Below are 19,365 nucleotides of genomic sequence, written 5' to 3'. Positions count from 1 at the left end.
TCTTAACCTTGAATACCTAGGTGAGAAACCCAAGGACAAACTACTGATCTCAAGGGTGGCCAAAAGCAGACAGTATAACATATATATGACTGAGTAGCCTAAGAGCTGACTGTTCCAAAGGAAATTCCAGCCTTTGCTCAAAGGCTGAAAATATATATGCTTTTGCTTTGGTTGCTGGATCTGTAACATTTTGCACATGTTTTTCCTGACATTATTTTCCATATTCCACCAGAAACTCTAGTTCCATGCCACATCTGGAAAAAGGATCTTCCGTCCAGCGTTTGTCAAAACAGGTTTCTCTCCCCCCTCATTTCCCCCACCCCCTCAAATTACACAACTGTCCATCCCCTGCTCTTCTCTTAGCATTCAGTGATTACAGATCCCTTTCAGCTGCACTCTTCCACTACCTGGGATGTCTCATTAACACCAAAATCCCATCAAGCAGAGGCATATGGGAGTAGTCTTACACATGGAAAAAAATATACATATACAGGTCCCACGGATGGTAGACAGTGAGCATAATTATACAAAGAATTTTGGCTGCAAGGCACCTGCCCAAAAGTACTATCCAAAGGAACTTTTAACTGCAGAAAAAAGCCTGCTCGATTCTCAGTTAAGAGCACACATTCTAAATATTATTTTTTTTAATGGGAAATTAAAGCCCACGGTGTGTAGAAGCTGCAGAGAGATAAACCCAGCAGAGAAGGCCGCTCATGTTAGTGCAGAGTCCTTCAGCTTTCCATTCCTTATATGTGCAAAGTGTGTAAGCCCTCACACACAGTTCTCTACTCACCCAGAGGTACATCATGTTAGCTTGGGTCGTGCAAACCCAGCAGTGAGATGATCCAGGAACACAAGAGACTTCAGCAAAATGAAGAGACCAAGATTAAAAAAAAAAAAAAAAAAAAATCCAAATGGCTCAGTTTGGGGTTTAGAAAGCCTCTCGTCTCCTCCTCCCCCCTCCTCCTGCTCTGGCTGTTCTGCGCTGCTCTCTCGCACTTAATCTCTCTCTGGGAGTTCCCAGCTCCCTGTGTCTGTACTGGCGTGCACAGCACACACTCTGCATTTGCCTCCAGGGAATTTCTCTCTGTCATTCTACTTCTAAAAACACAATCTCGGCCTCACAAGATTCTTGCAAGAGGCAGGGATGGGTGGGGTTAGTAATAAATGCAGCCCAACTCCTAATGCTGAAGTGTGCTTACTTTAGAAAAGGGTTCTTTAAACATGAGGCAGAAAGCTATCCGCCAAGGTCAGCGAGGGTGAGAACCCACTCCCCCCCACACACTGACTGCTTCTCCAGGAAGCATCCGCGAATCCAGAAGCCACGCACAGTGCTATATACCATTTCTGAACGCCTTCATCGACAACGATTAGTCAACACCCAAAATTCAGTCACAATTCAATAGCTGTATTTAATCATTAACCACTGACAGGAACCAAGGAACAGAACTACAGGAATCCTGAAGCTAAGAAGAAAATATACAGTGGGCCAGTCACCCTGGAGCTACCACAGGAAAAACAAATAACATCAGAGTGAGCTCAGGCAGAGAAGTAACTTGAAGATAAAGGGGTTAATCTGCTTTTGCAGGTGGCTCTGCATACAAGTATTTTACAGACTCCAATATTGCTAACAGGGAAGAAGCAGCTGGCTCTAATTCCACAGAGTGTATCAGGTTCCAGCTGCCCGGAGGTAAGTTCCCCCCAAGTTTGAGTGAGGCAAGCACCCTCTCACTCAATGCACTCCGGTCCGATTCTCCAATTTCAGTTTCTGCAGACCTCTGCCAATCAGGAGTCAGCCACAGCAAAGGTACACAGAGCGAAAGATACTCTTTCCTGAGCTACCCAGAACAAGCCTACGGAGACAAGATCCAACAAGCCCTTCTCCACTGAGATGAATCCCCATCCCATCCCCCATGCCCAGTGCTACAGGACGAGTGTCACCTCTCATCTCATTAATCAGTTAAACTGCACTTCCAAACTAGGAAAACGGGTTTATCGCCCCTTCCCTTTCCCACCTCAGAACAAAGATTCAATTTTCCTCACGAGGTTCCAAATGGTGAATTAAAATTGGCCTCTCTTCAAATGGGGAAAAAAAAATCATGTTTTCATTGAGGTACTGGTCTCCTTGGAAATGAGTTTCGAAGAAACATTTTTATCTCAGTTAAAGCTATAGAAAATGGTGCTCTTTCACGTATCACCTCTACTCCTTTTACTTATAGATTACTTAAATGTACTGAAGTGGGCTCCGAGCAAAGAAAGCAGCAGTGCTGCCTGCCACGCTCCACCCACAAGCCAAGCTCTACCTCTGCAGGGCAGCACATTGAGATGCCTCCCATGGCAGCACGCACAGGGATCAAAGCACCCTCTGAACTCCTCAGGCTCACCTCTCTTTCAGCAGGGTTTAAAGCCCTGTGTTAGGCTTCTCTAAGGTACAGGCACAAACGCATATGCTGCATGTTCTATCCCAGACTTGCACCACGCTGCAAGGCTCTCAGGAAATAGAGGACTGTAGCTACAGTGCAGCACAAAAACCTGGAGAAGCAGCTTATCAGCATGACCAGGATATAATAGTCACAGTAACACAATCATTAGAGACAGACAGGAAGTCACTTGGCTTTACAGCCAGAAAAAACACAAGCCCTGCTGCTCAGAGGAAGGAGCACAAGCACTGATTCAGGAAGCTCAGATGTCACAGGATTGTTAAACTATATAATCTCTTGGGCCTTCCATCTGCTCTCACCTTTCAACACAACGGGTCAGCCTGAAAGGGTGAAAAGCAGTGTTCCTAAAAATCACTTACTGCACCAAAGCTTATGCACAGTCTTCAAAGAGTCAAACAGATGATCCATATGCCTTTTCTTAAAAGCTCTGAAAGGAGTGGCACAGTGGCAATGCTGACATTTACATCACCATTAGACACTTCATGTAACATTTCAGCAGCAAGCTCACACTGGTGGTAGCTCCTAGTTCAGACAACTTGCACACTCATGCAGACATTCCTGCACCAAATGCACCTGACGACATTTTCAAGATTTTCGCTGTCCCAGAGTGCTTATGGTCTTACTATCATTCTAAGAGAATATAAGATTCTTTGCGTGCAAAGAGAAGAAAGTGAGAAGGCAAAGAGGACTGGGCTAACAAACCCAAATAAATTCCACTTCAGGTATATTTATTTCCATAGAAGATCTGGAAAACATGAGTGCTTAAAATTAAGCTGAAGAGTGGCCAACAAAATATGCAAAAAAAATATGACCTTCCCTTCTCCCCCAGGCTGTCTCATCCTTTTAACCCACTCTCCCAAGGGAGAAGAGGGAAAAAAAAAAAAAAAAAAAAGAACAGCCTTCTTTTGAAAGCTTCCTTTCAGCTTCAGAGACTCTTACAAATTATCTAGCAACCTCACAACTGGACAGGTTGTATTTAACTTCCAAAGCAAAATAAGTCCTATGAACCCTCCTCAAACCATCAAATACTGGCTTGAAATTAATCCGCCACTGTTGCTACCTCAGCTACCACCTTACCATTGGAGGTATACTAGAAGATCATTAAGAGCAGCAGACTTCTGGTGATGAAATACCTGAGACCTGAAGCACTTTTTGATGAACAACTAGAGCATGTTTTGCAACACTCAATATTCTCAAGCAACGAGAAGAGTATCCTACCAATCAGGAAATAATGTTGCAAGATGCCTCTAGAGGAGATACTGGTCTAATTCACTAGAGAGCTGCCTGGCTGTTCAATCCAATACATAAAAATATGAAGCACACACACGCTATTGACAGGTAACAGTGGTAAAACCATGATAGCGTCATATTTATAAGCACAATAAATTTCTATTTGGCTGATGCAGTTAGGTGAAAAAAAATAAACAGCTGAGCTGTTCAGCCTTCTTCAAGCTTTTATTTCAGATTATATAGATTTTCAACTACCTTAGTTGGTCTATAAAAGCCGTCGCAGACATGCTATTTTTGCTAGAAAATTTATATCAAGATGACAAAAAGTATTCTGAAAACAGCAAGATGACAACAGGATGTTAATAAGTCTAATTCCAGAAAAACAACATATGACATGACTAAGACTGGACAGGCTTCTGAAACAGGTAGCAAGGATCCTTTGCAAATGCTTTGTATTAATCCAAATGACAATGCCTTGCAGGGTATATGTCAGGAAACTTGGAAGTTTGTAGTGTATGAAAATACGCATGATCTCTTAGGGATCTTTCCTGTTTCAAAAGGGAGTAAAAACAGAAAAAAAAAAAGATTTTTGAGTGAATATACACTTAGCTGTGAGAAAAATGTTTAGAGAACTTCAGCCTAGTGAAATATCAGTCCATCTTCTCTGACGAGATGCTGCTGTGTTAAACACCAAAGTGGACAGGAAAAAAAAAGCAATCTTAAAAGGTAATTAGCACTTGCTAGAAAGGTAAGGAAGGTAAGGAAGGTATTAGCAAGTAACAAAATGGGAAAGAGAAAAGAGGGAGCAAGCAACCACCCATTTAATATTAAATGAAGATATTTGACAAGGATGCACTAGTAAACAGAAGAAATTTCTCACCTGCTTCTGTATCATTATGAAAAATCTAAATTGTAGGCAAGCAGAATTCTGGCTGCTCAGTTATGCACATAAATTCTATACCAGCAATATCTTTTGGGTTGAAGTCTCACATAAGTCAAATGTTGTAAAAAAATAATTCTAAAAACTTTAATCTATTTAGGATAGAATTGAGTGAGCAAATGGGGAGCAGGTATGGCACAGTTTCAAAGTGACATTATCTGTTTCTAGCTGATTATGTCTCAGAGGCATGATTTCAAATGCTATGGATTAATATTCTAACAGATAAAGCTCAAGACAGGGTACAAGCTACTGCACCCGCTACACACTACTGAAATCACATTAGATAGCAAGCAGATGAGTGCCTAGTTAAGCACCTCTTCATAATGGAGGAAAAACCCCATATGATCACAAGGAATTTCAAACGGAATGACGCATGCAGGACGTGTCATGGTGCTAGTGCCAAATAACACCCCTGAAATTTTTAAATTACAGAAAACAATTTCTTAGTTCAGGAAGCGTTACATTTAAAACATGAGCAATTCTCTATTAGATTTCATTCTGACAGAAAAGAGCAACCAATCGTAAAAATAGAAATTAACGGCAGCTTAGGTAAAAATGATTGTGACAATCACATTTTGATACATGGAAAGAGAATAAACACCAAGCCAGTATATCTACTTACATATTTAGTGCTAGAGAGGGACCAGATACCTTGGTGTATTTTCCTGAACAAAAAGATTGCTTGTTGGGCTTCCCTGTCACATCCTCATGCTTTAGCGCTTTTATATATTCTAACAAGTGGGGAAAAAAGGGAAGTTGAGAGAAAAAATACACAGGAAATTAGGAATAGCAACAAAATTGGCAGCCAGGGAATCCTAAGAACAGAAGAAATCCACAGCCAGAGCTGAAAGACATTAGTGAATTTTTCCAAGGTTCTCAAGAATAGCAACCCCTGCAATCGTGTTGGCCCGCTACATCATGGAGAAGATAGGACCATCACCAATAACGAAGAAAGAGTCAAAGCGTTCAATACACATTTCTGTTCTATATTTGGAGAAAAGTCAGCTGTTGCAGTCCTGCGATAACAAAATGCTTTCCATTCCAACCGTAACTAGGAAAGATGTTCCAACAGCTACCCAACAAACAGCACTGTTGTCCCCTTATCTAGCTAAGGCTTACAAACAGAAGGGATGTAACCAGATAACAAGTGGGTTTTAACCAAGCTACAGCTGTGAAAGTATTCAGGTGTGGACACTCAGAAAGGCCTACAGTCCACATATAATTACATGATCAACATTTACAGCACTAATAGACCCTAAGTATAGTATAGTATTAAACCTGCTATAAGGTCAAGAGCACAACCGTGATGCAACAACTTCTCTAAATGCAGGTATTTTGGGAGCACATATTATTAAAGCCCTGCTGCTGGTTACCTAAGGTTGGCCAAAAGACCACACCTCCGTCAACACTAGAATACTACATCAGGAAAGCAGTGCCACCAATACCAATTTTCACAGCATCTAAATTTTTCTAAAAGGATCTAGTTTGGAAGTCTTCCATTTATGAGATCTATGGATATATGGAGATAAATACTCCAATACTGAGCAAAGCAAGGAGTCAAATAATAGGAGGTTCACAGACAAAAATGTAGATAGAAGGCCTCAGGTAGGGGAAGCACAAATTAAACTGTGCACATGAATACACTTAGGATAGCCATAATACACATGAATAAAAGAATACTGGCCATAGAATACTGTTTTTTGATGTTTCATAAGGCTTCCTGGCAACCTCTACCTTAAAATAAAATTTTAAAATATATTTTTAAAAATAATCTGAACTCTAAAACCAGATGAAATTCTTTTACGGCTAATAAGTACTATTGAGTGTATGGGTCCTTCTACATTGTGCAGTTTTCCTTGGCTAAATAGTGGAAAAGGAGGTGTTCCGGAGTTAGGGAAGGTTGAAGAGGGAAATTTCATTTCAAACCAAAGGAAAATAGTTGCTCTTGCAGCCAAGAGTCAGACTGAACATTCCACATTTTACATAGAAGCTGGACTCTGATTGAGAATGAAGACTTGCTCATTGCCCCACCATGATAAACACTTCAAGGACTATCTACAAAGGTCTGATTGGAGATGGGAAGGGAGACGCACTTTGCAACTGTTAAAGAGAAATTTCTCCAACAGAATGGCTGTGTTCCACAGCTTATCTGACTCTGACAGAAAGCCCCAGCAAGAGCATATGAGAATCAGACTCATTATTTGTGGGGTTTTGGTATGCCTTGTGTCTTGTTCTTTTTATTTGTCTGGGTTTTTGTTTTTTCTTTTTTTTTAAAAAAAAAAAAGAAGAAGATTACAGATGGGGCTGAGAACTATCTGGGGAGAAGCACAGAAGGCAGCTCTGGGCACACTTGCAGTTCCTATGGAGATAAGAGGATCTTCTTTGAGGTTGGCTTATTCCTTTGGGTGCTGCAGGAAACTATCTTTGTGACAGAGTGGTGCTCATTTGCTAAGACTCCCTCTGCTCAGGATGCTGCCATTATCGCCAATTATCAGAATTTCTGAAGCCATCAGGTAGATTTCTATTCAAAGTCCAACAGAACTCCAGGAAGTTTTTCTACATTATCTTGTCTGTGAAAGGAAGTAAGAAGAATAAAAAGTGCAGACAATAAATCACCCAGAAAAATACCACAGTCATTTAGATGTTTTGCCAAACAAATAAGCCAAACATTAGCACATTACAAGAGAAAACCCATTTTGTTACAGGGCAACCCATTTTATTACTGGAAAACTAGATACCTTGTTCCCTCTGGTTGGTATAGAACAGCTATGCAGAAGGAGGCTTCTGAAGGAGAATTATTTATTTAAAAGCAAACAATCAAGGACTAGTTTGTCTTCCACAAAAAGCAGGAAGTCTAAAACAGTAAATACCTTGACATGCAAAGAAAGCCAACAATTTTCAGGAACTTGTCTACTACTGATCACAAATAGTAATTAAATTTATGCCCTTAAATAAAATTCAGAAGAATGATAAGCCTGTGGTTTGAGATCAACTATGCAGCAAAGAAAGAGGAACCAGGTACCCAGAAAAGCTTTTTAGACTTTGGGTTTTTCCTCTCCTCACAAGTGCATTCAAAAACACTGTTTCAGAAGGCACTGTCATTACTGCAAGAGAACCTCAATAAATTGAATAATTAGAAAGAATGCTTTGCTGGAAATAGGTTCCCAGACAAAAATATACTTTTAAAATAAAACCAAGAACACCTACATCAACAAAATTAAACAATAAAGCCAGAGAATTCAAAGTTAAACATTACAGAGCATGCTAACATTTAGATGTAAGGAATTCTTACGGCTGTGGCATACTGTTTTGGACATTCCCTCTAGAGAAACAAAATTGTGATGGAATTGCTCCCAGAATACAGCAAATATTACTTTGGGCAGCCAATTAGGAATTTCTGTAAGTTTCCTACAACCAGTCTTACTATAGAGGAACAGAATCGAGGTCTGCAATCCTCCAACATCTTCTGAGGACAAGCTAACAAGCTTAAGGTCAGAAGAAGAAACAGCATCTCCTCAGCTCTGTTGCTTCCCTAGCTGTATCTTCTCCATTCTTTCATACCTAGATACTGTCTGAAGTCCGTACTCAGTTGGCTTATAGTGAGTATATTTAGATGCTTATAAGAGGAGAAAAAGAATAAATAACTCTAACAGTGCTATTTAAATCTTTATTTTTAAATAAAGTTTTGTCAACTCAACTTTAATCCTAATGTTCAACACCTTTACTAGTAATGCTCACAGAACAAAGTTCCCACGAAGTAACAAATAGTAACAAACTCTTAAACAGTACTGAACTCCTGCAAAAGTCTTTTTTTAAAATACCAAATCTGGAAAACAACATCCAAATGAACTGATAACAGACAAAAAGATTCCTCTGTCCTAGACCTATGTGTCAATATTAAGGAGAAAAATTATTTGGTTGTGGATTTTGAAGAGGAATCAATAACTGGACCTATAAAATGAAACTCAGCTCCTACCTCAACAACAAATTGAGCTCCTTATAGTCCACATTGGTAGCCATACCACAGGATGAACTGATGACATCCAGTGTGACTCTGTTTAAGGTATGAGATTTCTGATAGCAAGAGAAAAATTGCTTTAAGTATCTCACCAAGGGAACTATGTGATTATTACTACATCTTTGCCTCCACACTTATTATGTCAAGTGGCTCTACTGCATTAGGATTCATCAGCACTGCAATAACCCAGCAAATTGAAAAAAGGTGTCAAGATGAGAGTATTGCAACAATAGGAAAAGGAGAAGATATAGCAGAATTATTTTCCCTGGACCACACAAGGGTTTATTAATATGCTAAAACTTTGGCTTACGTCTGCTGCTGACAATGGAGAATACAAATTGAGAACAATACTATCCTCTTAGAAAGGAACTCCTTTTGGCTTGTTTGTGCAAAGGAAGGTTAACAATGTTAGTGTGTTATTCAGGAAGTAATGGATACCCTCTTGCCCTGAGCAAATTCCTTTTCAATAACAGTAGTAATTTCCTAGGCAATACAACTATATCAAGGTATAATAGCTACTATATTTATCTATGTAGGCCCTGTATTACTGGGATCTAATTTATCGTGTTTTAGAAAGCAGTTCACAAATCCTAGGATAGTAAAGTTGCTAGAAACAAGAATGAAATTCTAACCTATGTCACTTGGTTTGCTGAGTTTAAAATCCTTTTTTTTCTTTTCTTTTTTAATCGCTTTGAGATGCATGCTCTCCAATCCAGAAAGATTCAAAAATTAATAAAACTCATAAGTTGACTGCAATACACCTAACGAAGAAATCAGTTTAACAAATAGCGCATTGTGCAATGAGTTTCTGCATGTTTTTACATCAGCTGCTTTATTTTTCTTGCTTCAAATAACATTATTTCACTTGAACTTCTGAAAGGAAAGACAATCCATGAGATTACACAGAAGCTTTATGTACCTGATGAAGACAAAGTATCTCCAGTTTGTGATGTTTTTGTTAGTGGAATGCCTGTAATATGTCTTCAATATGAGAAATGGCACAAGTACATAATCAGCAAAGAAGAGAAGAACAGCTCCAGCTAACGAAGAGGTAACACTGAAAGACAACTCCTGAAAAACAACAAAACTAAAGTAATTGCTAAAAGACTTCAGTGGAACATAGCATTAGCAAGATAAGAGTGTGTGTAATGAGACCAAACATACGTGTCAAGGGACTGCGGATACTTCCATTAAATAAGGGTTATAAGAAAATCCAGGCAAAATCGCCATTAACAGAACTAAAAGCAAAATATTTCAATAGGTGTATTGGCAGTTGTCAAACCACATAAAGGAACAGCAGACTTAAAATGTAAAAATCATTAATAAAGCATAAGACAAGAGGCATAAATAGATATAAGAAACAGAAGATTTCTGAAGGACAGAAATGCTATTAGAAATTTTAGTTATAGAATACAATATCCTAAAATCAATTCACAGTCAGCAAAGGTCAGTAATCAGAAAAGCAATTCTGCTTCTGACCTCATTCTGAGCAAAACAGTCCTTAACCATATTTGCACCACAGCCATCCAGCCAGATTACTCCAAAAGCTGCTACAAACAACTCTCCTTTATATGACTGGTTCCTCTGTGTATTATGAACTTTATGAAGATTTAGAAACATGTGAGTGTGAGCGAATGAGTAAGAAAGTATATTTTTGATAAAAGACTTACAAGAAGGCATTTGGGGAGATACCTACCTCTTACTAGGACATTTCACCATTCTGCTGATTGCTCACATGTTCTGAGTATAGGAAAAACAAAAATTTGTAATGTTGATGTTCCAGTACACTTGGGTATTTTTCTTGGCACTTATGGCAACTAATGTATTGATATCAAGAGGCTCTTTGTTCTCATATAAGCGGACTAGCTATAGGTCTGATCCTCGGCATGACTGCAGTCTGCAGAGTACAAACATAGCACAAATCAAACACTTTCAGTTGAGCTTGTATTAATAAGGATGTTCCCATCGTCCCTTCATCCCCTTATTCCCTGACAAGACAAAAATTTTACTATGTACTATAAAGCCCATTCTGCTGCCTTTTCTAATCAACCAGCAAAATTAGACTCCTCCATCAGAGATTGTCTGCAACCTCCTTGCTTGTCCAGTTCCTTTCTAAGATGGAGAAATTCAATGAGTAATAGCTCCCTTACACACAATTTAAGCGAGATGAATGCTACAAGGAAGCAACTATGGTCAGTCGACATACGGACTTACTCTGCGATAGCTCCTATGCAGTACATTTTCATCTTATCTTAATACAAATTTAAAGCTTTGAAACATAGACAAACCCTGTGACAACTACCGTACCCTCAACAAAAGCTTTTCACTTCGATATCAGGACAGCAACAACAAAATATGCGATTCCCCCCTGCTCCCAAATTCCCAGAGAGCAACAGTGACCAGAACAATCTTTTTTCATCCTTGTGTGACCAGAAGAATGCATGCTTCCTTTCAGATAAAGGCCTCTCTATGGTTATCTAATGCTAATGTCACTACAAACTGGATTAGAGATGCCCAGAAACCTCGAAATATGTACATGGATAGTCAGCTGTATCCTAATTCTAAGTCTGAAGGAAATCAAATGCTCCAAATTGTGCCTAATGTAGTTAAGTTTGCCCTTTAGGTAGGATAGACCAGTAAGAACATATTACACAGCGATTAGATTAATTCTTGAGTGAAATTCAGAGGGCTGGCTTTATCTGTCTATTGTGCCAGTATATTTCAAAATATTTCAGAGACCAGTATGCTTCCTATACTCTGCTCCACAGCAACAACTGCTCAAAAAAATACAGCAGTTCTCTGTCTGGGGTAAAGCTGGCAGCAACTGGGGACAACGCTGCTGTCAGAGTTCAACTCCCAGAACTGAAATGTCATTCTGCTGGAAATATCAAAGAGCCCAAATCTGGCTATATATACTGTGGGATGTAAAATATCTCTATCTCAGCTTTCAACAGAAAGCTCTGAAGTCTCATGACATTTACTCTTTTGGCCCCTGTCAGTCTTCCTCCAGACCCTGCAAAGGATTGGAGCTAGCTACCATAAATGGATGGAAAACAACATGTTCTCCAAGCACTTGAAATTGAGGAGCAGTGTTTTAGTTTAGGGAAACTGTGGCTAGGAGCCAGGGTGACAGGTGCCTCAGGAAACAGAAATGATGACCAAACTGTTGCAAACAGGTCAACAAAACAGCAGCAGCCATGTAAGAAAGGTATATCTGAGAAATGATGGACCCAGAAAGGTTAGGACACGTTTCCTGGCAGTAACTGAAATCTTTCATTGTTAAGTTCAACCATGAAAGATTTTTCAGTGGGTCTCATCAGAAACAACCCCACCGGTAAAGTTTTATTAGGTATCAGAGCTAGCATGGCTCAGAACTGCTGTGACATCAGTGAAGCTCCTCACGATCCACAGGCACCAACGAGTTAAAAACGCAGATTCCTACTAAAACTGCCAAGAGCTACAAACCTTCTTCTGTGTGGGCGGCAGCAGCAACTAATCCACTCCCCAGCAATTGGCTGGTCTGGGGAAAGGGAGGCGGGGAAGAAAGAGGTCATGGGGGACCTCTCCTACCATCACCACCACCACCCCCAAGTAAATAACAGCACAGCATCTGCTCAGATTTTCAGCTAAAATCTGTTAGACAGTTCTCTTCATTTTACTACCAGCCTCTAGAGGCAGTAGCCTCTGACCTTTATTAGGAAAAGAGCCCTTGTCCTCTAATCACCAACTTCCTGGAAAACACAATCTCGCCCGGCAATTAATACAAAATGAAAATAATAATAATAGTTTCATAACATGAAATTAGCACTGCAAGATTTTTAAATATATCCCCCACCAAAATGGCAGAGGAATTCAAGCATGTTTTCACAAGCCATCTCACTCCAACGAGCATTATTTAAAAGTACTCATTTATCCCCCCCAAAAAACCTGTCATCCCCCTCAAGTATTGTTTTGCAGATGTTGCCTGCAGCAGCATAGCTTCTTGCTGTGAAAGCTTCAACACAGGTGTGCAGAGCATGACCTGGGCAGAATTACATGTGCTATTTCCATTGGGAAATCTAGGAGACTTATTAAGCCAGGACAGTGCCGATTAATCTACTAATGGAATGAATCAAAAGTGTGTTCTTGGCCCTTTCCCTCTCACATCCCAAAGCCTCAAGGGAGCTGAAACCATCTGGCAAGTGCCTGCTCCAAGCAACATTATGCTACTGCAGAAAATACTTCTCCCTTAACATTGAAAAGCATGACACCATCTTCTATCCATCAGCTATTCTCAGGAGCATCTGCTTAGCTCACCAAGGTAGTCCACTTGCACGCAGCATCCTTCACCAGCAAGTGCAGAGCTGCTCACTGACCATGCAGGAGAAGTCAGCAGAACAGAAACCGATCCCATTCATTTGCTCAGGGTCCTGCTGAAGTAGCCAGCACGAGCAGAGCAATGAAGCAGCGAATGTATTCAGAGAAACACGCTGCCCTCCCTCAGCATTTCCCAACAGCAGGCCAGCAGAAGCAGACTCCTTAGACTGAGGAAGTACTCTTGCTGAAGTCTCAGTCCTTTTCCCATGTAATAGGAATTGCAAGTACAGTAGCAAAGATCCATTTATTGTAATAATAATAATAAGAAGAAGAAGAAAAGTAAGTATTTCTAAGTATGGATCTAAGTAGAGATGGAGATACATGTTATTAATGTAAGGCAGAGGAAAGAACTGACTTAGAGATGCAGAACATCCCTCATTCTTTGAGTAATAAGCGAGCTAAGGAAGAAACAATACTATGAGACAGCTGTTGCAAAGAAAGGATCTAGCTACAACCGTCTGTCACTCGTAAGATCATATGCCAGCCAGAAAAGTCTCCTATATTACAATTTAGACAAAGAAAAAGGCCTAATACAATACTCATCATATAGTTGTGGAGTTATACAGAAGAGAAAAAACTGACTTATGACTGTCTTAGGATAATACAAATACAAGACAGGAGGGACAAGAGGTCCTCTTATCCAACCTCATGCTCAGAGGCAGCACTGAGCATGTTTAGACAAATATCCATCAGGAATTGCCAAACTTGTTTTTACAGACTCCTAGAAACAGGAACTCGAATCTCCAGAATTAGCCTATTCCAGTGCTTCATTACATTAAATTAGAAAGTGTTTCACCCCATAGTATCCAATTTAAGCCTTCTGTGATGCAAATTAAGCTGTCTTTGATGGACATAAAATATTGTCAATTGCGCTTTATAACAATCTTATCTGAAGATTGCCATTACACCTCTCCTTGTCCACACTTCTCTTCCCTCTTATTCTCCCCCTCCTGCCTTATAGCAGGCTAAGTGTCCTTTTCTTGATCTTCTCTGGACTTTTTCCACATATTGTTTCTATCCTTCTTGAAGTGCCTAGAACTACGTACAGTGCTCCACTCACTAATGCTGAATTCTGGAAGAATAATTACCTTCTATAGTTATAAGACACGCCTGTTAACACATCCCAGGTTATTAAGAGCACTAAAAATTCTCCTGCTACTGCAGATCCTTCCTTCAATATTCCTGCTTAGCCAGTTACTCCCCATTTGTATTGTATACTCAGGTACTTTTGTTAATAACGGTTGCTTTTGTTGAATTTTATATTGCTGGATTTCAGACTATTTTCCTCGATTTACCAAGGTCTTTTTGACACCTAATCCTATCTTCGAAAGGCTGTCAGCCACTCCATAAGGTGCAACCCACACACATATATGCGGTCATTATTCCATTATCCTGATCATCTGTAAAAACACAGAAGAGCAGCCAAGACAGACCATGTTAAGGTTCCAGATAACACAAATCCAGAAAAAGGAAAACAAATATTCCAATTATGGCTTTCCAATCAGGTGCTCAGGCCCCTCATAACTTCACCTTGACCTCATTTTCCTAGTTTATGTAAAGCTCATGGGAGACTAGGTCCAGCAAGTAGCATCCTCCATTCACCAGGCCTGCTGCCATGTCAAAAGAGAAAGTTAAATTGATCTAGCATTATTGGTCCTTAAAAATTACCAATACATTTGTCATTGCCTTTATTAAAGCATCTAACTGTAAAAATCTGATCTTTTTCAACATCTTTCCAGATTCTGTAACTATGCTGAGTTATAGTTCTTAGGTTTTCTGGTCCTCCTTTAGAAAAGAGCTAGAGGAGTAATATGCACACAATAAACTCTTCATTCACTTCTACACGTCATAATGTGTAGAATACATTGGAGAAGATCACTGAGCACTGAAGAACTGCCCCTATGAGCCTGCAGGAGGACACATCCAAACCTTAACAGTAAGTGTACTTCCATCTTACAGTGAACTCTAAACAGAAGTAATGCTTTGCAACACACTTGCCTTTTGATAAAACAAGCTCAAACTAGCAGCCTGCTAAAGGCAGAAAAGCACTACTGACTGGTTACTGAGACTCCCATCCAAAAGGCAACTCTATTACCACCATTCTTCCTCAAAGACTCCTCCTTCATTATTCCCTTTCCCTTTGCCCAGTCCGTCCCCAGGACACAGAGGTATGCTGTAACAGAATAGAGACTGTTGCATTATGAAAGCCTCTTGCTCCATGCCTCATCAGGGGACTAGAGCCCCTCAGAAGTATCACAATTCTAAGCAGATATCATGGAGGGACAGCAGGCCCTGTCTCACTCATCCCCATGCAGACATACAGACTTTCCCGGATGCCCCTCGCACTCTGCTCAGGCAGTGACAAATTCTCTCCCCAGCCCTCATAAAACTTCTCTTGTCAATGATGGCCTTCTCAAAACCCACTGGGAGAAGCCAAAAATCAAATGCTTGCTAGATACACGACACTGGACTGTTTTTTCCCGCTCTCCCTAAAGCTTTCGGCATTCCTGCTTTAAGGCAATAGTCAGAAACTTATGCCAAGGAATAATCTAAAGAACATGTTTTGGAAAAGTGAAAATAGCTTTTAGAAGAGGAAACAGAAATCTCTACATCTACCCCTGGATCTTTGTGTGCCCTCATTCTGTAGAGGCAGTGCTGGAGTCTTGGGCCTGGCTCGGTCCTGTTGACAGTGAGCACTCGCTGTGCACTGGGTGCCCTCTTCTGGCAAAGCACAGCCAGAGCCACAAAACCAACCCTCCCCCCCACACACACCCTTCCAGGAGCACCCAACAGGCCCCTCGTGGAATCAAGGCCATCCTGGGTTTCCCCAGTTAGCTGATGAGATCGATACCGTGTCCAAGCAAGCCTCCCCCCACCTTTGTGCTCGCTCAGCTGCATCAGAAGAAAAATGTGAAGACCAAAAATTAATAGCTAAAGGTTGTGTCATGTTGCAACAGGACACTTTAAAAACGTGGCATGTTAGCTAGCAATATGTACATACTTTTAGGGATATCTAGAACATCTGTGAAGGTGTTTTGACTCTTCAGAAAGCAAAAGGTGCTAAATATATGCCAGCTACTTGTGTAGGTTTTCATCTGTTCTCTGGTTTGGGGCTGGAAGGGGGTGTTATTCATTTGTTTCCATTTATGAGGAAAATCCTAATCTGCACAGTGACAATGCAGCTGTGGATACGTTCAGGAGGACCCTGAAGCCTGATGGAGTTCCACACCCTCTATCTGATAGCTTCCAAAATAATTTTGTATTAAATTAGCTGTACATCTAAGAACTTCCTCCACCTCCTCCCCCCATAAAACTTATATAAAACTGGGGAAATCATTGCCACAGGATGTGGCAGATGCCAAAGACTTAGAGAGGCTCAAAAATCATTTCGACAAATTTAACAAATAAAAATCCATTATAGGCAATTTAAAAAAATATACATATGATCTAGGACTCAGGAAATACTAAAGCCACTGGATTGCTTAAAGAATATACCAGAGGAAGTATCACTGAATCTTGGCCCTGCTCCCTATGCTTTAAGTACTTGTTATTAGACACTGTCAGAGACAGAACACTGGAATGCAAAGACCTTCTGTCTGACCCAGGATAGCCACTTTTATGTCCTTCAGTAGGATAAAATCTGTATCAGCAAGCTGTTTGTTTGTCTGTATATTTTTGGTGCTACCCTGCAATTCTCCAACTGATCATTTTACAGACCATTTCTAACACACGTGCCACATTCTATAGCACTTTTATAATCATTTAGAAGGGAAAATTTAAACAAAACACTCTCCCTGGTGCCAGAAAACCTAATGGGCTTGGGAGTCTCCAAGACTCTTGCAGATATTGGATAACAGTTCCAACGGTCACAAAATATATTGCAGAATCAAAGGGGGGGGCGGAAGTGGTCTGTTGGTCCTCTCCCAAGAAGAATGACTCATATCTCCTCTCTTTAACCCTAAGTAGAGATGAGGGATTACTTGAATCACAAAACTCAAACATGAAAGGAATTTATATTACATCATCCGGCCCATTTCCTGCCAATGCCTTACAATTCAGTGTTTTGGTCAGACTATTTATCAGCAAGGTAATCATTACTTCCCTTGTAAGACTGTTTATAGGATTAAAAGATTCTATTGTCAGGATATCTTCCCAAGTATTTGAATTAGATGCACTTAATTTCTTCTTTTCATACAATGTTTCTCCATATGGAAATTATTTTTTCCTGTCTTGTTACTGAATGCGGTCAGGTAAGCATTGATATGCAGCTTGCAAAGGATGTTTACAAAAGTAACAGTTTGTAGGACTTGAGTCAGCTGCAAGCCACTTGGCTTTGTATATTATTTAAAACCTTAGGATGAGTTTTGACAGTAGCAGCTTACCCAAAAAGAAGGAGAGGTTGGGAGAGGAAGGGAGAAGTTGCACAGTGACTACATTTGGAGTGAAATTTCAGAAAGTCGGTTTACAATAAGCTCAGTATTTAGTGATATATGCTTCATAATTTCTTTAAATTCCTGAATCTTTCCTGCATTATCTTAAGGCTGAAATTGGGGCTTGAGAAAATAGGCAATCACTTTTGATTGCCTCAAGTGATCAGAGCATCTTCCCAAGACAGCTCTGGAGTCAGAGGATAAAGATTACTAAAGGAATCTTGGTGAATCTGTGTTTACTCTTCCATTTCATCCATGCTTGGACCTGTTCGAACTTCAGTCTGTGACCAACTCCTCATACATTTTTTAATCAAACACTCTACACACTTCTTTCCTTCCCAGATATCACGATTTATATCACTGTTCTCTTAACTCTTTCCATTCTATCAGCATTTTGCTTCATGAACACGGAGTTAAAAACAGTATGGGATTGAATTCTGAAAAGGAGGTCTCAAGAACTTCTCCCCTCCTGCAATGTCAAATGCCTTTCAACGCATCTTAAACTATCCCTCATTGTTTACTGCTCAGCTGCTACACAGTAACCCACCAGAAATAATCCCACTAAACATCCCTGAACCCGTCTGTGTACAATTAGTTCATAGATTCTTCCCATCACTTGAGTATGTTAACACATTTTTGCTCCAAAAGCGAGCTCATTATTTTCTACAGGAAGCTGCAGTTGGATCAGAAGCAGAACATCTCATCACTCCTGTCAAGTATAGAGTGAAAATATTTTACCATTTGCCTGAAGAGAGGTTGCAGAAAGAAGGAAGAGGAAGTGGAGGATTTGGCAGTTTTAAACCTAATTCACCTAATCTTAAACATAAGGAAGATGTTTAGAGCAGTTGAGCAGTTTCCCCTCATTAGCTTGGTTCTATTCTAAATTTTGTTTTTGCTTTCAAGCAAAGACATGCACCTCAGAAGCATGAGGAACACCAAGCCTAGTCTTATCCATTTTATATGGAGGACCTCAGATTCTTCCTGGTCTTTGTCCTGGCCCTTAACTGAATGGGCTTTATTTAAGGCCTTCCTCCCTCCCTCTCTCTCTCCCCTTGTTTAAGCATTTGTAGTAAATATACTTTGAGTTTGAATAATGACATAACACTTCTACTGCCACAGTCTTACCAGTTTCTAAGCCATTTAGCATACTCATTTGGGGGGATGTTTTCATGATCAGGTACAAGCAGGAAAACAAATTAAAAACCAAAATGCTTTCCAGGAACACTATTTAAATATTTAAACTCTTGAGACAGGGAGTCTTTGTTCAGAGGCTGACAAAGTAGGACACTGGAGAGAGTGGCCAGTGCTATCATGGTACAAATTTAAAAAAAAAATAAAGCAGCCAAGCTGTTTTCCTCCAAACGGTCACTTTTTAATTATTTTAAGACAAGAGCATTTAAATCTGTAAATACTATATTAACTCAAGAGGTTTTTGTGGATATCTTAATTCATACTGAAAAAATAAATTGTTAAACCACTCATAGCAATATCCCCAAATTTACAATTCATCCAAACAAAGCAGAACAGGAATATAGGTAAAGACTCAGACCACACAGACAAGAGGACAGAGGCTTCCCCTCTGAACTCTTTGCTAAAAGCCCTGCTGTTCACCACAGAGAGACCACCAACAGGAGCAGCAGTGCGGTGAAGACAGCTCCACCAGGAGGCCCAGTGACACTGCTGTCCTGCCTCTCCACCAGAGCTCACACACATCCTTCACATCAAGATGAAGAGCTTCCTTGCTGAACTCTCCACATCAAGAGAAATTGAAGGGGGAAGAAAAAAAGGGTGGGGGGAACACACACACACACACAAAAAAAAAAAAAAAAAAAAGGTGATTCAAAACCTATAGGAACCAAACAAAGATACGTGAACCTCCCAAACAAGATCTCCCAGAAAAGATCAAGCAACATGGGAAACTTCCTGTTTCACAGTCTCTGCCAAGCAGTT

The 19,365-nt window shown here is 40.1% G+C and overlaps 1 protein-coding gene across 6 annotated transcripts in view; it reads right to left on the bottom strand.

The window, feature by feature from the left end:
• The window catches only part of RBFOX2 (RNA binding fox-1 homolog 2), a 170,413-nt gene that overhangs the window by 107,814 nt on the left and 43,234 nt on the right, over positions 1–19,365 (bottom strand). The window contains exon 1 of one of the 6 annotated variants that reach the window (XM_062588800.1): positions 794–868. The exons of the other annotated variants lie outside the window; for them this stretch is intronic. Within the exon in view, the coding sequence (XP_062444784.1) occupies positions 794–808 (15 nt within the window). The 5' untranslated portion in view covers positions 809–868. Of the gene's footprint in view, positions 1–793; positions 869–19,365 lie in introns of those variants that run through there. 6 annotated transcript variants of the gene reach the window in all.

The sequence above is a fragment of the Rhea pennata genome, chromosome 1, assembly GCF_028389875.1.
Source record: "Rhea pennata isolate bPtePen1 chromosome 1, bPtePen1.pri, whole genome shotgun sequence".
Lineage (NCBI taxonomy): Eukaryota > Metazoa > Chordata > Aves > Rheiformes > Rheidae > Rhea > Rhea pennata.
Note: the sequence above shows the minus strand (reverse complement) of the source record. Positions and strands in the feature narration are given on the sequence as shown.